The following is a 14,282-nucleotide window of genomic DNA, read 5'->3' as shown; positions in this document are numbered from 1 at the left end:
TACTTATGCTGTATTGTAAATTAATATCTCGTGTATCTCTATGTCTGTTTTTCCTTCTGTCAATCACATAGAAGAGTGTCTTCCATTTGGTAGATGCTTAATGAATATTTGTTAAATGAAGGAGATAATGCATTTGCATAAAGCAAAACTTCTGTGAGTTGCTGAATAGTACAGGTTTTATTTGTATGTATTTACAGAAAAAAATTTACTACAAACAGGAATCATTGTGTCTTTTAAAATGTAGATGTTTCAGACTTACTGCCTACTATGACTAATCTTTGAATATTCAAGTAACCACAATATTTCTGCTATATGTCTGCTGCTGAAATGTATAATGCAGACAAAGTATTGAATAGCATACAGTAGAAATACTTCTTTTCTCTACTGGGCTATCCTGAAATAGAAAAAGACAAAAGATGACAAAAATTAAATATTTTTAAAAGGGAGACTCAAGAAATGAGACTATGAACGTTGGGTTGAGATCTGAAGTGTAAAATGCTTTAGCACTTGTTTTGACTATTGTAAACATAGGTTTGGGTTGGTGGAAAAACATCTTTAAATAAATTTAAATGCAAGTGGAAAGGTGGCTTCTCAAATCAGTAGTGAGATTTGTTCTATAATCACGATGCATGAAAGAATAAAAATCTTCACTGATAAATGAAAGAGAAGGCTTGATTAAAAGGTATTTAGTTCATTAGAATGGATCTAGAAGAACAAGGAAGTTGTGACCAGGTTAAAACATAGCCTAATTTCAAACAGAAAAATGGGTCACTGTGAGAAATAAGATCCTATAGAGAAGAGGTTCATTGATACTCTTATTTGTCTCTGATGGAATTTGGTTTTTTTTTAAGTTTCAAGTCTGTCCACTTATGAAATGGGCAAAGTCTAACTGACCTAGTGAATCATTGATACTCTTATTTGTCTCTGATGGAATTTTTTTTTTTTTTTTAAGTTTCAAGTCTGTCCACTAATGAAATGGGCAAAGTCTAACTGACCTAGTGAATAGGAGGACACTATGGGATGAATCTGGAACATCCCATTCTAGTATAATCTGGAAAAGGCACTTTTCTCCATTCTATTCCTTTTCAAATTCTGTGCTATCCAATAATGTGTATATATTCCTGCTGTCTTCTGGAATAAGTAAAGTTCCATTCTTAATATAAAATTTCCCTTTATCCTGTTCTCTATTCAGGTAGAAAGTGAACAGAAAAGCTGTACAATCATGGTCTTTAATTAATTCTGGATTTGAATATTATAGGCAAGCTAGTGAGACTGTAATAAAATGCCTTAGGAAATAAATTTTTTTTCTTTCTAACCACTATCTTCAGAAAATCTGTAAGATTTATCCTATTTATTGTGGGTCTAATAAACTTGTAAAAGCAGTTATTGTGTTTTGGTATGCTGGATAAAGTAATGAAATATTTTTTAAAACTCTCACATTCTTTCTTCTCCTATTTTCCCTTTCAATCTTTGGCCAATATTTATCTTGAAAATATAAAGTTTGGGCATTAGGTAGACTTGTGAAGCTGTTTGTTTGCCATTTTAGCGCCAGGATCTGAACAATTTTTATGGCATTTGGTAAATATTCTTTTCCGTTAGCCCTGGGACTAATCCTTCTCTTCATAGCTTTCATGTTTATAGAAGAGAACATTATTATTTAACTTTTAACAAAATCACTAGACCAATGAAAGCCACATAAATGACTCTTTATCTAAAGTATTTCACTGTGTAGTTTTCCTAGTAATTGTCTAACAGCAGATATATAAAGAATATATCATATTCTTTCAATCCTCAATACTGTTTTAATCAGTCCTCAATACTGTTTTAAGTAAAGGCCAAGAGGTGGATATCTACTTAAATACAAACAACAGAGTGATATTTTGTAAAGAGATCTAAGAAAGGAATATACTGAAGGTCAAATCAGATGAACAACAGTGCATTTATTTTCATTTATTTTTTCTGCACTTCATGGGGATATAGTTATGCAACTGTATGGGAGGCTGTTTTCTCTGGAGGTGTCATTGCTTTTCATGAAAATATTTGTCATCCTGGTATGGAATTCAAGTCATGTGTTTGCATCAGATGCTGATTAGCTGTGACTTTATTGTTGCCATCAAACATTATGAACAGGGAAGCAATACAGGAGGAATTAACAAATTCTCTTATCAGATGTTGACATTGACAAAAATCTTCAAGTCTGCACAAGGGAAAACAGTTATATCATTGTTTTGGTTTCAAAGACACTGAAGTGGTTCTCTCTAGAATACTTTTCTTATGGACTACCATTTGCCAAGTAACATAAATTATGCAAGATGCAGTGTTTTATGATTTAATTCTGTTATGCAACATTCTTTGGAAGGCAGAAGATATTAGAGAATGGTGTTAGCCTGACTTTATTATTCTCCCAAGTTTGGATAATTAGGAAAAAAAATTCTTACTAGAAATAAGAGTGAAGCCATTATTTTCCTTCATATGATTTGACACTAGGTAACTTTTGGTTTAGTTTATTATTTGACATTAGTTCAAATTAACAGAAAAAAGTCTCTATCTCAAAATGTCTTTCTGTTAATGATTGAATTACTGCACATTCCTGATCCTTCAGAAATCCAATTTTAATAGTAAAATAGAAAATAATTGTAATAACAGGTGTGGAGTATGGAGAAAATATTTTTACCCTATAAACGTTCACACTCTATACAATGATAGAAAAGAAAAAAAGAAGCCCAGATGCCTCAATTTGCGCAAAAACTATTCACGAGAGCCAGGCCATGGATGTTTGCAGGCATCCTTTCTGTAAAGCAAGCCCTGTCTGTGTTCTTCACTAATCACATATTTCATTTGTGAGTTAGCATCAGACGTGAAAGCACACATAGCAAATTAATCAGCATAAGTGAGATTTGGAAATTCTGAGAAAAAATATTTTAAAGCTGTAGCTCTAAATATTTAGTCAGAGTTAATAGCAGTATGAAAATGACTGCTGTTGGGGAAAAATCCTAGCTATGTTCTTTGCCTGAGCTATCTATTGATTGATTATCATTTACAGGTGTATCTTGGTAGTAAGGATACGCAAAATCATTCTTCGTTATCTATGACTATTTATAAATGATATATTATTTGAATAAAATACAAATGTTAAAATGAATATTTAAATTATCTGGTCTCAAGGCCTCTCCTTTAAGCCTTGTCTGGGTCTATTCTATGGTTTCACCGAAGCCATCATTTCTACCATCAGTGCCATAGTTACCAACTCGTAGTTCTTTTCTAACAGTGACTAGATCTAAACATCACATCATTACTACCTAAAAGCAAATAGTAAGGGGGAAGGTCCTTGTTCCTCAATTTCAGAGCTAAATCTAAGCCCATGGATACATTTCATGTCTTTGGTGTAAATTCTCTGAGTGTGAAAATGTTGCTGCTAGGGTGCAGCCATATTTCCTAATCTGGTTACCAGTGTCTTATTTATATTTTCTGTTTTATTCAGTCAAAACCATGATAGCTGCTATTGTCTTGGTATTTTCTACAGGCTGTGGAATGGGAGTGTGACGAAGCTACTAAGAAGGCCTGTTACAGCAAAGGCAAATCAAAGGTAAGAAGGATGCAATTATGAGCAGCCATCACCCTGTTTTGAAGGACTCTGCACTATATAAAGCACATTGATAAGAAGAGTATTCTTGATTATGATGCCATGAAAAGTGAAAAAAGCAAGATTCAAAATATGTATATGGTATATCCTCAAGTTTTCAATATTAATTAAAATTAACCACAATAATCAATCACTTCCAAAAAGGATTCAGAACACAAGAAGATCAGAGCTAATTTGTCCTTTATGTTATTAGACTAAGATAAGAAATTAATTGATTGATAGCACTGGAAAAAATATGGGCCTGAATTTTTAAAATGTTTTAAATTCCTTCTTTCATACTTTACAACTAAATCTAGAAAGTAAGGATATGATAAATGAAATTATTATGTAAAATATTATTTGTGATTGATTCTTTATAATGTATCTTAACATATTCTTTATAATAAATTCTCTTTTCATACTAAAATCTACATCCCATGTTCCTATAGAATGCACAGTTTATAGCTAAGGTTGGAAATGTGTTTCTTAAGCAATTGTACATGTTGCAGGCTCCTTTCAAATGTTTGTCTGGCTCAAAAAGATGCGTAATTCTTTGCCTTTCCAGGAAGACTGTGTCTTTGAGAAAATTATTCATGATCAACTTGAGGAAATTCTTCTGCAGCTTGTGCACAGGCTCACTGTGTCTTACTCTGTTAGTGATCTTCTTACATTTTATTGGAGCACGGACTTTTCCAGTGGTGAATTATGCTTTGGGTTACAAACGACAGCAGTTATACACAGAGTAGAAAAGAGGGCTTGCCTTGCAAAGTCGGTCCCAGGACCAAGAGCTTGGGGAAAAAACTATAGCAAAAGCAGAGAGCACTGGCAAAAGATCCTCCCCTTTCTGTATTTATAAAAGAGTGTTATGTACCTTGTTTTACCCAATTTCATTGTCTGCTTCCCTGCCTTTTAACTGAATGGCTGTGGGAGTCAGACACTGAGGCAGGTGTCAGCCAGCTTAGTTATGGGGTTTCCCAACCCTGAATAAAGGAGTAGGAAGAAGAGGAGGAGGAAGGTGCAGTCTTAGCCAGGGAAACACTTGGAGACAAGGGGGAAATAAAGCAGGAATTGATGAAGGGTATTTTCTGGAAGATATTTAACCTCAGAAAAGGCTTCTGAGATAAATAATCAGAGATGTAAGGAGATTTAAAGGTACTCCAATTGTCAAAGAATTTGAATCTGATATCTTCAAATGCTCCCCAAAATAAATAAATAATACAAAACCCGCACATTGGGGACCCCCATAACCTTCTTGGTGAGTTTGTAGAAACGATGTATAGAACTTTTGAAGAAGTGATTTCTAAGTAGTTTCCTTTTTCCTCCCTGTGGTGTTTGAGTCTCAGTGTGGGGGTTGTGTGGCTCCACCCTCGGCCCCACTTCACTGGTCAGAGCACAGTCCTTTAAATAAGACCACCTGTGCTAAGGAATGAGATGGGACCTGGAGAGTCAGACGTATATGAAGTGAGGGGTGGAAAGATGGATTTCTTTGTTTCAACTAGTAAGATTCACTGATGCAAGCGCCACCCTTCCAGGCTCTCAAAGCCTGCAGTGGGCCTTGCCTGGGGATATCAGTGCCTCCCAGGGGGTGCTCCATGTGACGCCTGATATGGTTTGACTGCGTCCCCCACCCAAACTCCATCTTGAATTGTAACTCTCATAATTCCCATGTGTCCTAGAAGGGACCTGGTGAAAGGTAATTGAATGATGGGGTTGGGGCTTTCCTGTGCTGTTCTCATGATACTGAATAAGTCTCACAAGATCTGATGGTTTTAAAGGGGAGTTCCCCTGCACAAGCTCTCTTGCCAGCTGCCGTGTAAGATGTGTCTTGCTTCCCCTTCATTTTCTGCAGTGATTGTGAGGACTCCCCAGTCATGTGGAACTGTGAGTCCATTAAACCTCTTTCCTTTAAAATTACCCAGTCTCGGGTATTAGCAGTGTGAGGACAGACTAATACAGTGATCTAGCTCTCCCTCTTGCTTTTTCTCACCTCTTTCTTCTTGTCTTTATCTTTCTTCTGGTACTTTGCTCTTCCATCTCCTCTTCTTTCTTTCTGGGTCTTATGGGCACACCAATAAGCACTATTCAGGTTTGAGCAACCTAGCAACAGAGATTGTTGATGCACACTTTTCATCAGTGTCTGTTCTGAAAATGTTTAGCTGATAGCCCAAACCTGAGGGTCCCCACCCTCCTTCCCTCTCCCAGGTTCCAGTGCTATTTCCTCATCCGATCTTAACACACCCAGCCCATGGTGAACGTTTAAAGATGTTCCACTGGATGAGTAAATGAACGTGAGAAGCCCACACCAGGGCAGTGAACTTTAGGGTTTCTCATCCTCGTCATTATTGATATTTGGGGCCAGATTGTTCTTTGACATGGCAGCTATTCCGTACATGGCAGGAAACACATTGCCAGACATTGACCTGGTTGGGAATCCCTGCTTTGATTTCCAAAATTGTAAATTTATTTGTTACTTTTACACTGTTTATTTTTATTTTTATGCTTCCTAGAGTGCTCTCATATTTCATCTAGATTACATGTATATATTTGTTACAAAGATGTTTAAAAAATTAACAGTTAACTCCCTTCCCCTCTATGAGCTTCAGTGTCCTTGTACTCCTTGTCCTACTAAAGCAAAGCATCAGATTATGTCATGTAGCCTCATAGTCTGGAAGTTCATAATTTACAAAGAATCTGTGTGGTTGCCTTTTGCTAATAGCTTATTTCTACTTGGGGTGAAAATTTGCTTCTACTGAAGCAGAACTAGCCCACGTTTTGCCTTAAGCCGTGATCATTGGTTGTTTGGAGCTTAGAACTTCAGTAAATTGAACCCAGAGAACTATTAGGAAAAGGCCATCTTTTGTGACCGGTAGGTGATATACCCTCGATTCACAGATGATACCAATTGTTACTACACTTAATTGAATTTTCTTGATACACAGAAAGCAAATGAGGGCAGCAAACATTTTCAAATAAAATCAAACCTTTATGTTTCACATGCTTTGGGGTTTAATGGATTAAAAATAATGGGAAATCAGTAATTATTAATTGACTCAAACTGCATTGGTGAATGGATTTTTTAACACTAATATAGTAAGACAGATGAAGATGAGTGTCAAGCACCATGTACTCTGAGAAAGATTAATCACACGTTCTTTTAGGTTGCATTAAGTATATTGATAAACTCAGAGTTTAAATAACTTCTGCTGCTTTGAAGTAGAACTCGGTTTATGTAGCAGAACTGTGTGCATTGGAAGTTCCTATGTACAAAAATGATGCAGTAGCTAAACAAACATGTCGGTCTAGACAGCACTGGGCTGGTGCATCGGTGGTGAGAGGAGAGAGATCTTCATCCACCTTTACAAGTTCCTCTTTCTTATTTGGCATCTCTCTTTCTTTCTTAACATAGTAACTGAACAGTGACCATGATGTGACCAACCTGGGTGACCAAGCCCAGCTCCTGGGACAGAGAAGGGAAAGAAACAAGGCAGCCCCTATAAACAAGGGCAACTGGGCCAAATGCAGCCTCCAAAGGACTGCCCCCAAACTCATAATTCAGACAACCCACATTTCCCCATTTTGACAGTTCTAGGAGCCAATTCAGAGAACATTTTCACAGTCAATTTAACTGATGGGTAACGTCTCTTTGGGTGAATGGCATTAAGACTTTTCTTCGTGGTCATGAGCTTAGATGGCGAATTCAGCTGTTTCGTAGTTTTGCTTATGCTGAAGTTCTTATGAGAACAGAATCACAAAGTTTCCCTTCTCCCTGAAATAAAAAGAATAATGCAAAATGTGACATCTCAGAAATGAGAAAAATGCCAGCAATTTAAACTGAAGTTGTTTTATTTCCTACTCTGAGAAAAGTGGTCTGTGCTTCCACACATAATGCGTTTAGCTGCAGAGCTGAGCTGGAATGCTTGTCTGGAAGGAGGTGGCTGGGTCTGCAGGGAGGACGCTGCCTGTACCCACTTGGTGCTCTGATGGGAGCATTCCTCAGCTTGCTGCAGAGCGGAGGAGAGTAGAGATGACAGATTTCCCCCTGTTTCCCTGGGATGTCTGTGTCCAGACACAGATATGATTTCACATGTAATCCATTAAAAGTATAATTTAGGGAATTACGGTCAAGAGAAGTTATCCAGATTTTTTATTTGAGTCAGGTTTGAAAAGAAGGTAGGTACTGAAGCTGCCAAGCCCTTGTCAAGTTTGTGTTCTATTTTATTTAGAAAATGCTCAGCTCACTTGGAAAAGAGGGAGTGCCTTTGCCTGCAATGGCTTAAATATTTCATGGAAAAAAAAAAAGTGGGGGTGGGGAATCTGTTTTTATGGATTCAAAAACTTATAATAAAACCTGTTGTGTTTAGTTCTTCTGGACATAGCATTATAGAAATTGAATTCTATAACTATTTAAGTGTCTTTTACACAAATATTATTTTAAACACAAATAGTCAGTTCTCTCACGACCTAACAAGAGTTCCTTGTGTGTGTTGGGCTATTATGTCTGAACCGATGTTCCTCCCACTCTGACATTTAGGAACCGTACAAAGGAAACACAGCTGATTATTATGGGAATGAAAGAGCCGCTGTATGCTTCTATGACACTTTGTGATTTTCAAAAGTTTTTGTTCATGATCTCATTTCAGAATTTTTGACACCAAGTTCCTAGAATTATTTTGCTAGTTAGTGGGAGAGTTTTGATTAGAATCCAGAGCTACGTATATTGTTCTCTCTGTCATATCCTGTGTTCCTATTCACCAAGTTGTCAAATTATGCTTTTAAAGAGGTAAACTCCTAGTGAATAGGAGAAGAAACTCACGACACATACTACCTGAGAACCTGCTGGTGTAGGCCTGGATCTTGACATTTTGTACCTAAGTGCCAATATTTTGAAAGCTGTGAGTTAATCAATACATGGGACACATTGTAGTCCAAAATAATAATTTTATTATTTTTAATTGAGGTGCCCAAAAAGGTTTCCCATGAAGTCAGCTCAGTTGAAAATAGAGTATGTACATATATGCAGTATAGTATATTTTATATATCAATATACTACATTACATAGCATGTAATATATATATATGTGTGTTTATCTCTACATATTGCATCTGTTATATGCATGTGCATATATTCACAAGTAATACATGTATACAGTTATATAGACACACCCTTTACACACACACACATACATATACGCATCTGATTGGGTTAGGTATGGTTTTGCAAGAGTCACCAGGTCATCATGACTTAGGCTGATGTGGGTTCCACTTTGAAAGGCTCATGCAATTCCTATAAATTGCTTTTCTTCAGCACTTTGATGCTGACAAGGATAACACATTATGAAGAGGACACATTGCTTTCACTCTGAGCACAATGATTAACATAAAGGCTGTCAGCTTCTCACCCTTATCTTTTCCTCCCTAAAATTAATGGGTTGGGCGATGGGCTGGGTGTTGCTGAAGAGACACCTGAGAGATCCACAGAACATACCTGTTTAAAAAAAATCATGAAATGCTGTATGACAAAACCAATTAATTCATTAAGAAAACAGCCCTAAAACGTGTTTTCTGTGCTGGGACGTGGGTCTTGTGTCCTTGAGACCAAGTGGGTATTGGCCAGTCTCCATCGAAAAGCCCTTTCTGTGAGTCAGCAACCATGCACCTTGGCTATTAAATGCCTTGAAGTGAAGGAAAGGTTGATCCATCTGTGGATCACAGGCCCACATGGGTCGTTTTAATGTTCAAGTGCCGTGATCAAAATGTAGACAGATGACTCTCATTATCAACCCTAGAAGCCATGTGGCAGCAAGCCACTAGAGGCCTTGGAGATGTGCACTGTGACTTCTTAGAAAATCGGAACTCATTAAATCCTCTTCACCCATTTTCAAGGTCTGGAAATGGGCTAGAAGAAAAAATTCTTAGATGAGAAAAGGAAAATCATAGACGTTTAAGTATGGTGATTTATAAGAGAAACCTTTAAAAGAATATCCTAAAGGGTTTGTACATTATGACTCTACTTTAAAATAGGTGACTCCAAGCAGTACTTCAAGCAAGTTCAGGTAACCCATGGAAAGGCCACATTTGAAACAGAGATTGGCAAAGTGAGTTGCCAGTAGATCTGTGAGAGAATTTGAGTTTTCAAAACACCATCAAGAGGAGACTAATTATTACACAGCCTAGAACTGTTACTCATTTCCTTTTTTTTTTTTTTTCTTTTTGAGACTCTGGAGTCTCGCTCTGTCACTCAGGCTGGAGTGCAGTGGCTCTCCACAACCTCCGCCTCCTGAGTTCAAGCAATTGGATTACAGGCATGCATTACCACGCCTGGCTAATTCTTTGTATTTAGTGGAGATGGGGTTTCATGTTGGCCCAGCTGGTCTCGAACTCCTGACCTCAGGTGATCTGCCTACCTTGGCTTCCCAAAATGCTGGGATTACAGGTGTGGAACCACCATGCCCAGCCACTCATTTCCTTTTATTCACAGTATTGACTGTCCAGTTCCCAAATTTATCTTCCACTCAAAAGCTAAATACTTCTACTTTTTTTTTTTCCTGTGTTTTCACATTCTGTTTCAGTTGAACTTGTCCCAATCTCTCTTTTTAAAACATTTATTATTTTAAATGAATTTGTTTGGAATTCACATCTGGAATTCACAATCTGTGAATTAAACACAACGATGCCTTTAAGGGAGTAAGAACGGGGAAGTATGTGAGATGCCCTTAGCCAATTGGGTGACTGAGTTCTGCTCTTGACAGTTAAGAAGAAACTCAAATACCACCCACCTCCACACATTGCTCCTGTAGGACTCAGTGAATGAGCACACCTACCATCATTGGTGATAACGCAGACCTCTAGTTAAGGCTGGGGCCAACTACACTATTACCTTCCTTCATTAGCTCCTGATTGCCACAGGCTCCTCTGGGTTCCGTAGGGCTGGGGCCACCCTCCATCATTTTATGAAGATTCTGCACAGACCTCCTTGCCTGATCATCCAGATCCCTGACATCGTCCTCTTTTTTTTCCCACACTCTCAGTTCTGCGAAGCACACCAGTGACACATGGCGATGTGGCTCATCACCAATAATAGAGCCGGTGTCTTCATGTATTCTCACATGGTCTTGATGATCAGAACATGCTCTTTCATTCTCTGCCCTCATTGAAATAATTATGTCCCTTTCCTCATTTACTTTTTCTCTGATTTTCTGACACTATCAGTTGGTGCCCTGCCCCTCCCTGGCAAACTGCTGCACCATGGTTACCATGGTTATCACACATCCCGACCAACATGCCGGTTCTTCATCAAGCTTGCGAGTGGTCATCAGGGATGTTAACAACCTACAGTTGCCGGGCACTGTGGCTCATGCCTGCAATTCCAGCACTTTGGGAGGACAAGGCAGGAGGATCCCTTGAGCTCAGGAATTCGAGACCAGCCTGGGCAATAGAATGAGTCCTTGTCTCTACAAAAAAAAAAAAAAAAAAAAAGAAAAGAAAAAAAAGAAAAAAAATAGCCAGAGGTGGTGGCATACACGTGTAATCCAAGCTACTTGGGAGACAGAGGTGAGAGGCTCACTGGAGCCCAAGCAGTCAAGGCTGCAGTGAACTGTGGTTAAGCCATTGCACCCCAGCCTGGGCAACAACAGAGTGAGTCCTTGTCTCAAAAAACAAAAACTAAAGAAAACAACCTACAGTCTTATTTGCACTTTGTTCTTCCTTTGAGGAATTAATGTAAACACCATATTTGATATCTTGGTTATTCTCCTTTCCGTAATTGACTGGAGGCCCTTGCTTTCTCTTCACCAGGGCTGTAGAGCTCCGCTGTGAAATCACATTTCAATCCAGATGATTCTCCTGGAACAACTTACCCTTGCCCATGTTGTTTGTGGTTTACCTTGTAGCAAGCTGTTGCTTTTTTTTTTTTTTTTTTTTTAAAGAATGAGTTCTTTTACATCTTGCCTTGCTTTTAAAAGAGTTCAAAAAGCAGCAGCAAAACCCAAACAAAATCCCCACCCTTCTATACTGTTTGTAATTTTCCATTCCAGTCCTTATGATGGTGTCATTAACATGTCTGTGTCATCCATTAAATCCATCAGCTTGCTCTGTCCTGTGTTCTGGAAGATGTCTTTGTGGGTCTCCTCTGACAGGCATAGGCTTCCTTCTTTCATCCTCACTCTGCCTGTCTTTACAGGCTCCTGTACCCCTCTGGTTTCTTCCCTGGCCTGCCTGTGTTCTCTTCAGCCTGGGAAGGAGGAACTCTGTGGTTCTTTGAAGTCTTTTGTTTTGTTCTTTCACTTTAGAACTCTCCTGACCTTTCCCCAGGAATAAAGACAAAATGGAACAAAACAAGACAAGCCTCCCACCTCCGTTGTACCTTTCTCCGTTACCAGATTCACCGTCTACTCTTTACCAGCATTTGGTAATTCTTCTAAAGTCTACTTAGATCTTTGTAGTTGTTTTCTGTCTTCCTCAGTTCAGCTTCCAATGACAAGTAATTACTATTACTGTTAGGAATAATGTTAGGAGGATAATCTACCCTTGGTATTTCACTTTACATTTAGAAAGCCAATCTGAGCCAGGAGCAGTGCTCACACCTGTGATCCCAGCACTTTTGGGAGGCCAAGGTAGGAGGATCATTTGAGCCCAGGAGTTCGAGACCAGCGTGGGCAGCATGACAAAACCCTGTCTCTAGTAAAGAAAATACAAAAATTAGCACTATGCATTGCTGCTGTATAGCTGCTATGCAGTAGACTGGGTTATGGGAAATTAACACTTTCATCTAGAATGAGGGTCCATTTGGTTGAAGGGAAGTTGAGCTATACCATTACATCCAGATTCCCCTGATTTCTAGCATGATGTGATTCAAATCATCATGTTATCATGCAGCATCTTTCATGCCTTGTGCGTCATTAATTTGCCATTGCATGCAATCGACTCACTATTTTGGGTTTGTCCTTTCACACCTACCACCTTGGTCTAGGTACGAAATGACAAGAGCCTGAGTTACGGAAGTGACTTCTTCCTTGGCTTCCTGTCTCCAGCCTTCTATCTTCAGCTTATCCTGTGAATTGGTTTCTGAGTGGTTCTTTAGTGAAAAAACATGAGAACTCATCAATACTTCATGCAGTCAAAACGTTTCATGGCTCCTTTCACATTCGGAGTAACATGTGAACTCACTACCTGGGCACACCTGGCCTGTTTCAGGCTCCTCGGCTTCTGTGTGAGCTTCTCTGTACACCAGGAGATCGCCATGCTTTCTCTAGCCATGACACCTTCACACAGTCTGCTCCTCTTGCTTGGGGAGTCTTTTCCTTCCTTTGCTCAGTAAAGTCCGACAGGTGTCCTACAAGCACCCCCTCCAGGAAGCCTCACGAAATCTTTCACTTTATTTAACACTTAGTTGTCAGCTCTTTCAGGAAGCCTCTCGACACCTCTTCCCTTCCCTATTCCTTTGGAGCTATGTAATATGCTATTCTTCTGTGTGTGCTCATTAGAGCGCATGGACAGCTCTGTGGTCATTGTCATGAACCTGTATTTTTCTGCCGGGGGCCTGGATTGGGACTTCTAACCCAGTGACTACCAAAGAGGAGCTACTCAGTGGATGCTTGCCGAATAAATGAGGAGCTCTCCAGCTCACATGTTCATCACTGCTGTGACCGTACCCAGGGTTTTCTAAGAACATTGGCAACCACAAAAATACTCCATTCTTGGAGTATCCCTCAGCCTAGGGTTTTGTCCCAAATGTTTCGAACATCTTTTCCTCATTAAGCATATTTTCACTTTTCAATCAATGAGTTAAAAATGCATATAGATACTTGCTCTGTATTTAAAATATGCAGTTTCATCCCATAAAGTAAAATTTGTTCCAGTTTGCATACCGAGTTTCTCATGTGACCTTCTGATCAAGAAGCACTTGCAGCATTTTCTCAAAGTCCTGAGGAAGTTTTCCAAGGCACTGTTTCACGAGTGGTATCTAATAGGTTCCTTTTATTTATTTTCCTAATAGCCATCCAAGGCCATTTAGTGTTTGTGCTACTATCAGATACAATTCAAAATGAAATCAGTTCTGTCAAAATTAGATGCATGCTTTGAGAATTTAATTGAACATGTGTTTATCTTCATATTCTTTATCAAACAAGGTGCAGATACAGCAAGTAAATTTATTTGATAAAAATCAAATTGTTTCATAACTCTGTTGTTATTTTTTGGTCAATATCTTAAAGCTTTATTTTTTTTAATGGTTTACGTTTTATTAATGGTTTACATATTTATTAGATAAAATGTATTCATTCTCACCATTCTTCTTGTGCTTAGACTTGTTAGCATGTTTTTCATTTTATATATATATATATATATATATATATATTTTTTTTTTTTTTCCCCCCTTAGGAGGAATGTCAGAACTACATCCGGGTGCTTCTGGTGGGTGGCGACCGGTTATTCACCTGTGGGACCAATGCATTCACACCTGTCTGCACCAACCGCTCGGTATGGCTTACTTTTGTGCCTCAAAAGAATTTAATATCAGAAGAGGTCAAACATTGTATTAAAATATTAGTTGTAAATGAATTTCTATACATCAAGGTGTTGCTGTTTAATTCAAAAGCACTTTTTGTCAAATTGAATAAATATTTGATTTATTGATGTATTTCTAATCAGGACCATCAATTAGA

At 38.4% G+C, this 14,282-nt stretch overlaps 1 protein-coding gene across 9 annotated transcripts in view; it reads left to right on the top strand.

Moving 5' to 3' along the window:
* Positions 1–14,282, top strand: part of SEMA5A (semaphorin 5A) — a 644,602-nt gene that overhangs the window by 305,082 nt on the left and 325,238 nt on the right. For all 9 annotated transcript variants that reach the window (XM_065546091.2, XM_065546089.2, XM_073993139.1 and 6 more), the window contains 2 exons: positions 3,524–3,586; positions 13,999–14,097. Coding sequence is in view for 5 of the 9 variants with exons in the window: in XM_065546089.2 (XP_065402161.1) it covers positions 3,524–3,586; positions 13,999–14,097 (162 nt within the window). In the remaining 4 variants the exon portion in view is untranslated. The remainder of the gene's footprint in view (positions 1–3,523; positions 3,587–13,998; positions 14,098–14,282) is intronic.

This window comes from Macaca fascicularis, chromosome 6 (genome assembly GCF_037993035.2).
Source record: "Macaca fascicularis isolate 582-1 chromosome 6, T2T-MFA8v1.1".
In the NCBI taxonomy this organism is placed as follows: Eukaryota; Metazoa; Chordata; class Mammalia; order Primates; family Cercopithecidae; genus Macaca; species Macaca fascicularis.
This window is presented reverse-complemented; position numbering and strand designations above follow the sequence as displayed.